This window comes from Papio anubis, chromosome 2, assembly GCF_008728515.1.
Source record: "Papio anubis isolate 15944 chromosome 2, Panubis1.0, whole genome shotgun sequence".
Taxonomy (NCBI): Eukaryota; Metazoa; Chordata; class Mammalia; order Primates; family Cercopithecidae; genus Papio; species Papio anubis.
The window spans coordinates 173,477,263-173,490,159 of NC_044977.1; the positions used below are offsets into that span (position 1 = coordinate 173,477,263).

The 12,897-nt window shown below is 35.5% G+C and overlaps 1 protein-coding gene across 8 annotated transcripts in view; it reads right to left on the minus strand.

Moving 5' to 3' along the window:
* SLC4A7 (solute carrier family 4 member 7) overlaps window positions 1-12,897 on the minus strand; it is a 107,502-nt gene that overhangs the window by 34,031 nt on the left and 60,574 nt on the right. For all 8 annotated transcript variants that reach the window (XM_009201817.4, XM_017955971.3, XM_009201819.4 and 5 more), the window contains 3 exons: window positions 11,319-11,465; window positions 4,571-4,677; window positions 2,269-2,443 (listed from right to left, as the gene is read on the minus strand). In XM_009201817.4, coding sequence (XP_009200081.1) covers window positions 2,269-2,443; window positions 4,571-4,677; window positions 11,319-11,465 — 429 coding nt within the window. The remainder of the gene's footprint in view (window positions 1-2,268; window positions 2,444-4,570; window positions 4,678-11,318; window positions 11,466-12,897) is intronic.

The window sequence follows — 12,897 nt, forward strand, 5'->3', positions numbered from 1 at the left end:
ACACTGCTAAGCCATCATAAAATCCTTAGTTCAATTACAATACGCATATTTAGGAATGAATTTATGCAGAGCTTAAGTCAAAGGAAAAAAATGGGCCAGGCGCTGTGGCTCACGCCTATAACACCAGCACTTTGGAAGGCCAAGGTGGGTGGATTGTTTGAGCCCAGGAGTTCAAGACCAGCCTGGGCAACATGACAAAATTTTATCTCTGCAAAAAAATACAAAATATTAGCTAGGCGTGGTGGTACACGCCTATAGTCCCAGCTACTCCAGAGGCTATGAGAGAAGTCCAGGGTGGTCAAAGCTACAGAGAGCCAAGATCATGCCACTGTACTACATAGCCTGAGTGAAACAGTGAGACTCTGTCTCAAAAAAACAAAAAGTAGAAACAAAGGAAAAAAATGTCTAAATGGTATACATACAGAGAGAGAAAGCAAAACATTGAGACAAGAAGCAAGGAGATGTCAAAAAAGACATTAACAAGGGCAAATGGGTATAAAATTAAGGTTCCCCTCTCCTAATCTTGGGTTGAAAAGCAGATGTTGCCATATGAATACCTTTTTTTTTTTTCTAATTTTTGAAGTGTTTCTATGTTCACTGCCATACTGTTACCTGTCTTTTCCCTAAAGAAATCACAGCCTGGCCAGGCACGGTGGCTCACGCTTATAATCCCAGTACTTTGGGAGGCTGAGGTGGGCGGATCACGAGGTCACGATATCGAGACCAGCCTGACCAACATAGTGAAACCCCATCTCTACTAAAAATACAAAAATTAGCCGGGCGTGGTGGCAGGCGCCTGTAGTCCCAGCTACTCGGGAGGCTGAGGCAGGAGAATTGCTTGAACCCGAGAAGCGGAGGTTGCAGTGAGCCGAGATCGCACCACTGCACTCCAGCCTGGTGATGGAGCGAGACTCCACCTCCCAAAAAAAAAACCCACAGCCTATTACACTGCCTGCCTACCTCATTCTCACATTCAGAAGTTTCCATTGTACACATCAGAAGGCCTACCTACCCTTACCTTCCCCTCACATACCATACTATTTTGTCTTTTACACTTTTTTCACTTAGAATCCTTGAGGACAGGAGATACTGGCTATTCTTACACTTATCTATATTCCTCCAATGCCAAACATATTGTCACATGTACAAGATATCAAACAGCAAGATTAGATGGGCAGGTAATGAATGACAGTCCATGAACAAAGAGGCAGCAATTCTACGATGTAACAGATAAAACACATTTCCATGGGGCCAGCAGAGTGACATGCACAATTTGTGACAGCACATAAAGCAGCTCACTAAAAATATAGACCCTTGATACAATGATTAAAGACTAAGGTAAAAAGATTTACATAATCCAAAATAAATTCAGAGTTGAAAGAAAATTTCAGTTGTTAGGTTTATTTCATGTTTAGATCATGAAATATTTTAATTAGATAATTATCATGCCTTAGCTTTGGTTATTTTTTAGCCTTTGATCTAAAAAAAAAAGAATGTTCTCCCAAGAATAAATACAATTAAGTAAAATACACTTAAGAATTACAAATTGTCTCATTTAAACGCCTTATTAAACTGATTAAAATGCATATCAACAACAACAAAGAAATGCCTTTCATTTTACAAAGCACCATAGCTCTGAATACAGTATAACCAGGTACAGGAAAACATAAAAACTTTCATTTTAGTAATATCAAAGAATGAAGCTTTCAATTATATTTTCCAAATAAAAGTTTTAGCTACTTTCACATAGATTTAATAACAGCAAAATTAAATGCCACTTCAAAAAGCCACAATTTCCACAATTATGTTCTATTCTTCCAGTCTAGTCTAGGCCTACCAGCCAGGACTGAGGAGTTAATATTCATCATGTGGCTCTAACTAATCCTATGATATCTTACAGGATATGAAGTAGGCCCACTGATAAAAACCCCCATGACCCACCCAGAATCAGTTCAACTGGTGTCTTCTCCCAGTCCACCCCACCTCAAAAGACAATCCAAGCCTTTTACTCAATTTATAAAACCATTCATCCAGCAAGCCAAAGCAAACCTTTTTTAAATTTTTTTTTACCTCAACTGTGCATCTTCTGTTCAAATGGCTTCCCCATGTTTTCCACAGCAATTACCTTTGGGGAAAGTCTGCTTTGGGTCACGTTAATCATGCTGTGGGTAGACTCTTCAAATGAAAGTATGAATAGTGAGACAAATGCATACAGACACTTGCCTCTGAAGAGCTAAGAGCCTGGCCACTACCAATCTTTGTACTCACTATTCTGCCTTCTGTAGCTTCTCCAAGCAGCCCTCCAAAAGTGATTACAGGAGACATACAGGCACAGTATAGGAAAAGAATCGAGGCCAGGCACTGCAGGCTTAATGCATCCTTGAAGTCACTCAAGAAAAAAGGTGCTTTCCTTTTGATGTCAAGTATCAAACCACCAAAAAGCCTAAATAGGTGAGATGAAACTCGTCAAACTGTACACTAGAGGATTCTAGCTAGTTCAAACTACAACTATGGGCTACACAAAACTGCTGGTGCCTAGGTGTTTTGTCAACAAAATGTTAAATCCAATTTAACTTATAAATTACAGAAGATACACTCATTTAATTGAATCTACTGATAGAGGAATGTTATATTTCATTAAGAGACAGATATCTGTATTTTACGGACTATATCATGAAAAGATTGCAGGCAAATGATTTTATATGAGTAAATGTAATTTTGGACATAAATGTGCAAGGCAAGGTATAACAAAATAAACGAAACCAAACAACCCATTTATGAAAATGTGCATAAGCAATTCTATTAATCGTTTGTATTAAAATCTTAAAGGCAACAATCACAAATATGAGGAAGGCAATTATTATCCAAATACACTTTCATATAAATGTAGTATGTTGTGCTTAGATGCACAAGTAGTATGAATTCAATAACTTCAAAAGCTTTTAAAACTAGTACTTCAATCATATAAACACTTTGTCTAGGGGGAAAAAAATTCCTAAAAACCATTTCAGGATATTTAATTTACTGTGTATGTAGACAAACTAATATGTACATAAATAAAACAGGTTTCAATTAGTAGATTAAAAATCTGTTTATACATCAAAGCCATACCATTTCAACATTTTTAACAATTAGTCTTATGGATACATCTAATTTGAAGACATTCCAATAAAATATAAGCTCCATAAGGGGAGACTTTTTCTTGTTTACTGCGTTATCTACAGCGTCTAGAACACTACCTGGGAAATAGTAGGCACTCAACAAACACTGGTGACTAAATCGGTAATTCATTTTAATACTCAAAAAATAAATAATCATTCAAATTCCAACTGCAAGAAAACAGACCCAAAAAACTAACATTAAGCTTTCAAATGCTTTGGGTATTTCAAGTTTTACCATTGTAATTTTTTTAAGTTAATACTGAAATAAATCCTAAACACAAATTGACAAGTAGTACTCTGTTCATAATCTGACAGCAAGGGGAATCAGCTTGCAATAAAAAAGTTGTCATCAATAATCTAAAATATGAATCTATAGTATATCATCAAATCGATAATTACTTAGTAAAGGGTGTACAGATGCTCTCAGGTGACTGAGATCAGTGGAGGCCTGACACAGTGCTTCTCAATGACTAACCCTATCCCAGTTTGAAGAAGCGATAATAGCTAATAACAGAATAGTACTGTACAGGGTCAAAATCTTTTCTCTATTGTATTCACAGAGACTAACACACTTCATTAGTCAATGAATTAATTGTGAATTTCAGTTTCTCTAAAGTCTATATTCAGTATGCCAGTTACTTATTTTTATGATATAGTACCCTTTAAGGATGTCATCAAAATCCCTAATATTGTATCTGTTTAAGATGTTGTTTTTTTAAACAAATACTTAATATTTAAGATTATTTAATTCCATACTGACCACCAGTGGACAATAAAGAATCAATAGCCACATGCTTTTCCACAGTATGAAAATACTATAACATTTATCTACTTCTACAAAATATTAAGGCAATGTTTGCATCTGCCAATATTTCTATTTTTTGTTACAAAAATGAACTTCTTAAACAATTTTTCTAGCTGGGTTTCCAGAGAGCAATACAATGGTTTAATCATGCTTGTCCATGGAAGATTACCTCATGATATAATGCTCATTTAAGAGTTTTAAATCTGTACAGATATACAAAGAAATTATTAGTTGTAATTACTCTCTGTTCCCATAATTCTGTAACTCAATATGAAGAATTATAGTAAGACTCTACACCTTCTTCAAGAACCTTCTGTATAAACAATGGAAATTAACCTACACACTATATAACTGCAATACTCTGAATATACAGTCCATTATTTTCCTTTTAAACTAAAGCTTGATACATACTAATACAATTATTTGTAAATTTTCTTATATATTTATACATATAAATTTTCCTTATATATAATAATACACATTTTTCTAAATATGAAAAAATACTACAGATGATTAGGTTCCAAACACTTGGAAAAAAATATAATATTTATGTTTTCATCAAATCATCCCCCAAACCCCTCAAAATATCAGTATTTGCACCCACCGTCCAGTCCTCTGTAGCTCAGGCCCAGCATGATGAGCGGCCTCTTTAGGAGTCTCACCCGATGTGGGGGTAGATCCATTGTGAAACACAGGAATCTTTCTCTTTTCCTGAATTTCACAAAAAACATTATTTTCAGAATTCTATTTTAAGAAAACTTGAGACGGCATCTTCAATTACAGTGAATATCAGATTTTATATTGATTATGTATCTAATCAGTTCTCCTAGAAAAGAATGCTTCCTAAAATAAACTCTCTTCTGAAATAGATTGCTCTTTAAAAATAGAATCTACTATCAGTTTCTATTAATATTTTAAATTTCTAATTAGCTTTTTGAATCTTATATTCTAATTATCAACACACTATAAAATATATTCACACATACCATTTCAAATTCCTATTCACCAATAGCTACAAACAGAAGTAACCTCCAAAAAAGCAGCTCTCCCACCAAAACTTTAAAAATACTGCTCCTGTTAACTATTGAAAAATATGCTTTACATTAAGAAAAAAGTAAATTTCATTTTTCTTCTACTAAAATACTTCCCTTAAAAAATAAGAGCTGTTTGATAAACATGTTTCCACAAAAATCAACTTCGCATGACATTTTATTACAAATTCGAGTACTATTCACATGATACAGGATTTCTCCCCCTCTGTTGAAGACAAAGAAATGAACTTTTAACTTGTTACATCAAGAGACTGCCGGGGCTAAAAATACACGTGTGCATGTGCACATACAAGGGGAAAGATGAAAGAAAAGGAAACAGAGAGGTAAAGGGAAAGGGAGACAGAGATCTGTCATCCCAGGAGGTTTACTGGGTCAAAGTCTCTAGCTGAATTAAAGACTTAGGCTAGCCAGTTTACATGTTCCATATTTAGAGAATAGCAAGGCCCATCTACAAATACAAGATTGCCATCTGAAAATGTCAAAATCTCACAAAATTTCAATTTTCAAACTTACATCTTAAAGAGGAAAGGGATAAAATATTACAACTCCTAGGAAACAAAAATAATTTGAAAAACTACAAATTATAAAATTGTGGTTTTGGCCATTATTTTTAATTTAATTAATCATTTACTTGATTTGATTAAAGACAATGGCTGAAACCACAATTACTTTTGCACCAACCTAATACAACCCATGAGACCCAGCCAAAGCACATTCAAGAAAATTAAGCAATTATATTAACAAAAATGAAAGAAGGAAAAATAGTGAATTAAACAACCACCTCAGAAAATGTGAAAACAAAAAAATCTTTCCTGGATGAAAGTGAAAGGAATGAAATAAAACAGCTAACAGCAGAAACTAAGATACAAAATAAAACGGATTTTTTAAAAGTACTAAAATAAATTTTAAAGGATGCTGTTTGAAAAATACAATAGACCTTTAACTAATAACAAAACAAAAAAGGCTAAGAGGCAATAATTTCATAGTGAGCACATTTTATATACATACATATATACATACTACACTTTATATAACTCCATGCAAATAAATTTGAAACCTAGATGAATCTGGTAATATACTAGGAAAACGATTTACCAAAACTGACACCAGAAAAAATAGGAAGTTTTACATATACCGATTTCCAAAGAAATAAGCTAATTGTTGAAGTCTACATGACAAAAGATTCAAGCTCAAAAAACTTTACAAAGGAATTCTTCCAAACTTTTAAAATCAAATTATTCCACACCATTTAAAACCGTTTAACACCACAAATGAAAACTTACAAATTTTTTTATGAAACAAGTATACTGATGTGAAGTATAAAATGTGAAGATGGCACAAAAATCTATAAACCAATCTATAGTAACACAAAGTAGTAGACACAGACCACTACCACTTTAAAGTCCAAACTGAGTTGACTCCAGGAATTCTTTCACATTCAAAAATCTATTCATAAGATTTACTATAATAATTGATAAATAAAATTAATATAATCATTTGCCAGAGATGCTGAAAAGGCATTTGATAAAATTCTACATCAATTTATATTTTAAATATCAATAAAAAAGAAATAATGTTACTTTCTTAACATGATGAAATGTATATTTTGGCTCCAATGTCATTATCTTACTTAATGGGAGAAATACTGGAGATATTTGACTACAGTGAGAAATAAGATAAGAAATGCCTATTTAAAGCCCATGCTATTTAACACTGTACTAGAGATTTAGTCAATACAATTAGACAACAGAAAACAATTACAAGTATAAGATTTAGAAAAGGAGGAATAAAACTATCTCTTACTTACAGATTATATGACAGAAAAACTATTACAAACAATTAAGGATGGTAGCAGGATTAAAAATACACAGTTGAGGCCGGGCGTGGTGGCTCACACTTGTAATCCCAGCACTTTGGGAGACTGAGGCAGGTCGATCACCTGAGGTCAGGAGTTCAAGACCAGCCTGGCCAACATGGTGAAACCTCGTCTCTATTAAAAATACAAAAATTAGCCGGGCATGGTGGTAGGCACCTGTAATCCCAACTACTCGGGAGGCTGAGGCAGGAGAATCACTTGAACCCGGGAGGCGGAGGTTGCTGTGAACTGAGATGGCGCCATTGCACTCCGGTCTGGGTGGCAAGAGCGAAGCTCCATCTCAACAAAAATAAAATACACAGTTGATTCTTGAATAAACAAGGGAGTTGGTACCAACTCCCATGCAGTTGAAATTTTGTGCATAGCTCCCTGAAACTCAATCTAATAAGCCTACTGTTGACTGGAAAGCCTTACTGGTAACATGAACAGTCGAACACATATTTGGCATGTTAGAGGTGTTATAACCTACATTTTCACAATACAGTAAGCTAGCAAAAAGAAAATATTAATGGAAATACATCATAATTTCTATTTCACTTATTTCACTTCTCTTAAAATGTGGACAGTACCAATCCTTGTTTCCTTTAGTACCCAAACCATAGAAGGATCCATGTCGCAAAAGAAGTTAAAAGCAATCCTGAATGATCAGAACCCTTCTGCCAGATCAGCTGATGTCAATTTGTTTTCTGGCACTACTAATTCTATATCTTTGTCCTCATCACCGGCACCGGTTCGGAAGCACTCATCTCCATCGAGTTGTGTTCTGTTAACTCCTCTGGTGTGGTGTTTATTAGTTCTTGAGCTTCTCCAAGATCCACATCTTGAAACCCTTCAACTTCCACCTTTTTTGCCATATACACACTTTCCTTGAGTGGCTCTGTCGTAAAACCTGTTAAGTCATGCACAACATCTGGACGGTTTCACCAAGAAGGAATTTACTATTTCAGGTTTGATGATGTTCCTGGCTTTTTCTGTAATAATGATGGTGTCTTCAATGGTGTAATCCTTGCAGACTTTCAGGATGTCCTTGCTATCCAAGGTTCTCTTCCAGAGCATTAATAATCTTTTCTATATAGCATCTAATGTAACAAGCCTTAAAGGTCCTCAGTCCCCTAATCTAGAGACTGAATTAGAGACGTTGTGCTTGGGTGCAGGTGGACCACTTCAACACCTTTGGTGTTGAACTCACAGGTTTTGGGTGGCCAGAGGCATTGTCTAATATGAAAAAAATTTTTAAAGGCAGTCCCTTACTGGCAAGGTACTTCCTGACTTCAGGAACAATGCACTGATGGGACCAATCCAGAAAAAGGGTTCTCATTCAGGCCTTCTTGTACAACAAAAAGACTGGAAGCTGGCATTTATCTTTTCCTTTCAAAGCTCAGCATTAACAGCTTTATAGAGAAGGGTAAATATCATAAATTGGAGTGCATTTGCACAAAACAGTTAGCTAACCCTTCCTGCATTAAATTCTGGTGCTCACTAATCTTCCTTACTAATAAATGTCTTCTGTAGCATTATTTCCAGAACAGGGTACTTTTATCTGCATTAAAAACCTGTTCAGGGGATTTTCTTAATAGGATCTGATCTGGGAACTCATCTGCTGCCTCCTGGACGGCAGAAGCTGCTTCTCCAGTTATTTTGACATTTTTTAAGCCAAACTTCTTTCTAAAATTACCAAACCATCTTTGCTGGCACTAAATTCTCCGATCCTTCACTTTTGCTTTATGTTGTCGTAAAATGACTGCCTTTCTTGGTCATACCAGAATCTATAGATATGTCTTTCTTATAGTAATCTGCACCCACATAAAAGTTGCATTTTCAATATGAGATAAAAAGGTATTTTGCAAAAAGCAGAAGTGTTTATGCCTGCTGGCATAGCTACAGTGACGACTTTACGTTTCCTTTTCTTTTTACAATGATCCTTACACTAGATTCATTTATCTTGAAATGGTAGGCAATGGCAGATGTCATTCTATGGTACATACCAAGCGAATCAACTTTGTCTTACATTTGCATGACTTTTCTCTGTTTCTTAGGAACACTTACTAGTAGCACTAATGGGACTTCGTATGAGTCTCATGTTGTTATTCAAAAGTTTCCAGCATTGCAGTCAACATGATGAAAAATATATGAGAACCTCATGATCACTTTTTAGGGTAAACACAATTTACTGGAGAGACAAACTGCTGATGTGGAGACGATGAGCAACACACAACATTTTATGCACGTTAACTTGCAATACTTGAGCTCACTGCAACAGCAACAGGCAGTAACTATGAAATTACAATATGACAGCAGTACAGTATTTACTATAGTTAATTTTATGCAGTTAGGATTTAATACTGCATCTTTACTTTTATTTACATTTCTCTCCACTGAGAATGGTGCCATGTACACTCCTAGTGTGTATAAGTTTTTGATAAATTTTAGTTTAGAATAGATTTGGATATATTTTATGCTAATAATTATTAAAGAAGACTAGTATGTACATATATTTTACACATTCAGGAATACCTAATCTTAATTTTTTGATATTTCTAGGCTATGAAGTTTGTATGCAAATTTTTTCAAATTATCAAAAACCTTTCCAATGTTTACTGAAAAAAAATCCACATAATTAGAGCTGCGCAGTTCAAACTTAAATTGTTCAAGGGTCAACTGTGTATGCATATATGCACATAAAAAATAACAAATAGCCTTCATTTCATATAAAAGCAACAAAGATACAATACTCATGAATATACTCATCAAGAAACATGTAAATTATAAGTAAGGAAAACTTGAAACATCCTTTAAGAAGACAAAAACTTGCTTGAAACAGAAAATCAACTGGTGAGAGACACTCCATTGAATAGAAAGACTCAAGTCATGAAGACGTTAGTCTTCCCTCAGTTCAATGAGAAATTTGTCACAACTTTTAAAAAACCATTACGCATATTTCTGAATATAGAAAGCTGATTTTAAAGCCTACACAGAAAAATAAATATGAAAGATAGCCAAGAAAATTCAGAAAAACAAGAGTAAGAAGGAGAGCAAGAACACGTCTAGACCTACCAGATACTAAAATATACCAAAAAGCCTCAAAAATTGGAGTGTGAAATTGGTCCATGAATAGACAGACCAACAGAAAACAAAACAAAGTCCAAAACAGGTCTAGATGCAAATGGAATTTTAGTTAATAAAGGCAGCATCACCAACCAAGGGGAGCAATGTTTAGCTCTGTAATGAACAGGGAGAAACCAGGCAGCAATTCAGAAAAAAGATGAAGCTGGGTCTATACCCACATAAAATATGCTATGAAAACCTCCAAAGGATCAATGAATAATTTAAATGTTAAAAAAAAAAAAAAAAATGCTGGTGGGGCAATGAACGAAAGATAATCAAGAATATTCAACCTCACTAATTATACAAATGCAAATTAAAACCTCATTAAAAGGCCGGGAGCAGTGGCTCACGGCTGTAATCCTATAATTTTGGGAGGCTGAAGCAAGAGAATCACTAGAACCCAGGAGTTTGAGATCAGCCTGCACAACAAAGTGAGACACCGTATCTACAAAGTATCAAAAAATTAGCTGGGGCTTGTAGCACACACCTGCGGTCCAGGCTACATAGGAGGCTAAGGCAGGAGGTTTGCTTGAGCCCAGGAAACTGAGGCATGTTCACGACATTGCCTTCCAGTCTGGGTGACAGAGCAAGACCCTGTCCCATAAAAACTAAATTAAAAACCTCATTAAAATACTTAAAATAGGAAGATAAAGATATCTATTAGATTGACAAATATCCCAAGTTTGGCAACACACAGTGTCAGTGAGGATGTAGGGAAATAGGCCCTCACTGTGGGAGTCCAAAACAGTCCAGCTGATGGAAGGAATTCCAGTAATATCTACGAAAATTATAAATAAATTCCCCTTTGATCCAGCAATCCTATTATTGGGGATCTATTCTACAGATACATCTGCACAAGACTAAAACGACATGTGATTACTGTCATGCATGGTTTGAAATAGCAAAAGACTGATAGAACCCAGGAACAGAATATGGTACTATGGTACACCCATGCATAGAAGACAACAAAGCTGTGAAAAAGTGAATAAGGAATATTTTCATGATTTCTTACATCAGATCTCCTAGATATACTTTTATATGAAAAAGCAAGGTACAGAATGGTATACGCAGTACATTAACTTTTGGTAAGAGAAACAAGACTACATGTTCATAGTTTCAAGTACTGAATAAAAAATGAAAAGGATAAACAAAAAGCTAGTAAAAAATGGTCCACCCATAGGAGGTAAGTGTGGGGGTAAGAAGGTAAAAGGGACGAGGTGGGGATACAACTTCTCTGTTTTAGTTTTTGAATCATAGCTAATCAAAAATAATTTTATTAAAATAAAGTAAGTTACAGAAGAAAAGCTCTGGATTCTTACCTGAGAAGGGACACTTTTTGGTGGTTCTATGCGTATAGAAGGATCCCACTCTCCTGGAGGTAGGACAGTTACTTGATCTAAAAATTCATCAATTCCAGATAAGAGGTCATTTCTGTCTTTTGCTTTATAAGCTACATCATGGAAGATCTAAGTGAAAAAAATATTGAGTAAAAAGATTTTAAAGCTGAAAAAAAAATTCTACACATAGTCCACTCTGGACATCACAAATAGCTTCGCAATAAAGATAATCACCTGAACTCTTATCTCAGGCAGGTATTCAGCCCACCCTGGGTAACAACTATACAAAGTAATCCACTCAGTATTATCAGATGAATAACAACAAGAAACAATGAAAGAGAACAGCTACATGTTTAGAACAATTTTTTAAAAATAAAATTTTGCCTGGGAAATAGTAATTGATTAGAAAATAAAACACTGTAGCATGTCACTCTACTTCTATGACATTTAAATGTCATTTATCCTAAGAAAATAGTCATGGATATGCAAACAACTTTACTTAAATAGTTTATTTAATGATCAATAGCTACTGGCTAACTACTAACTGCTAAAATACAATTCTAAGCATTGTGGATAATGCAATGGTGACAGGTAAGGAAAGTTTCCCTATATATTCAATAACCTTTTTTTCTAGGAGGAAAGACAGTGAAACGTGTTATTAAATAATTATAGGTATTGATAGATGCTCTGATAAAAAGAACGTAGGGTACAGAGAGGGAAACTGATGAGAAGGAACAAAGTAGCCAGGAAAGTTCTTTTGAAGGAGGTAACTGACCAGGCACAGTGGCTCATGCCTGTTAATTCCAGCACTTTGGGAGGCCAAGGTAGGCAGATCGCCTGAGGTGAAGAGTTTGAGACCAGCCTTGCCAACATAGTGACACCCCATCTCTACTAAAACTACAAAATTAGCCAGGCATGGTGGTGCACGCCTGTAATCCCAGTTACTCAAGAAGCTGACGCAGGAGAACTGCGCCACTACGCCCAGCTAATTTTTGTATTTTTAGTAGAGATGGAGTTTCACCATGTTGGCCAGGCTGGTCTCAAACTCCCAACCTCAAGTGATCCACCCACCTCGGCCTCCCAAAGTGCTGGGATTATAGGAGTGAGCCACTGCACCCAGCCAAAAGTTTAAATTTAAATTTCACTATATGATAGGAAGTCATTAATACCTTTGGACTAAGGAAATGATACAGTCAAATTTGCATGTTACTGAGAGTGCAGAGAAAAATACTATACAATAAAGACCCATAAAGGCTACCTGAATCCACAAATCAAAGGCTAAGCCAGAGAAATGGCAGTAGAGATGGAAAGAATATGACAGATTAAATGCAAAACACATTGAAGAGGTAAAAAGAATCTGGTGACTGGCTGGTCGAAAGAGGTAAGAAAAATGGGACAGGCACGGTGGCTCACGCCTGTAATCCCAGCACTTTGGGAGGCCGAGGGGGGCGGATCACGAGGTCAGGAGATTGAGACCATCCTGGCCAACATGGTGAAATCCCGTCTCTACTAAAAATACAAAAAAATTAGCTGGGCATGGTGGTGTGTGTCTGTAGTCCCA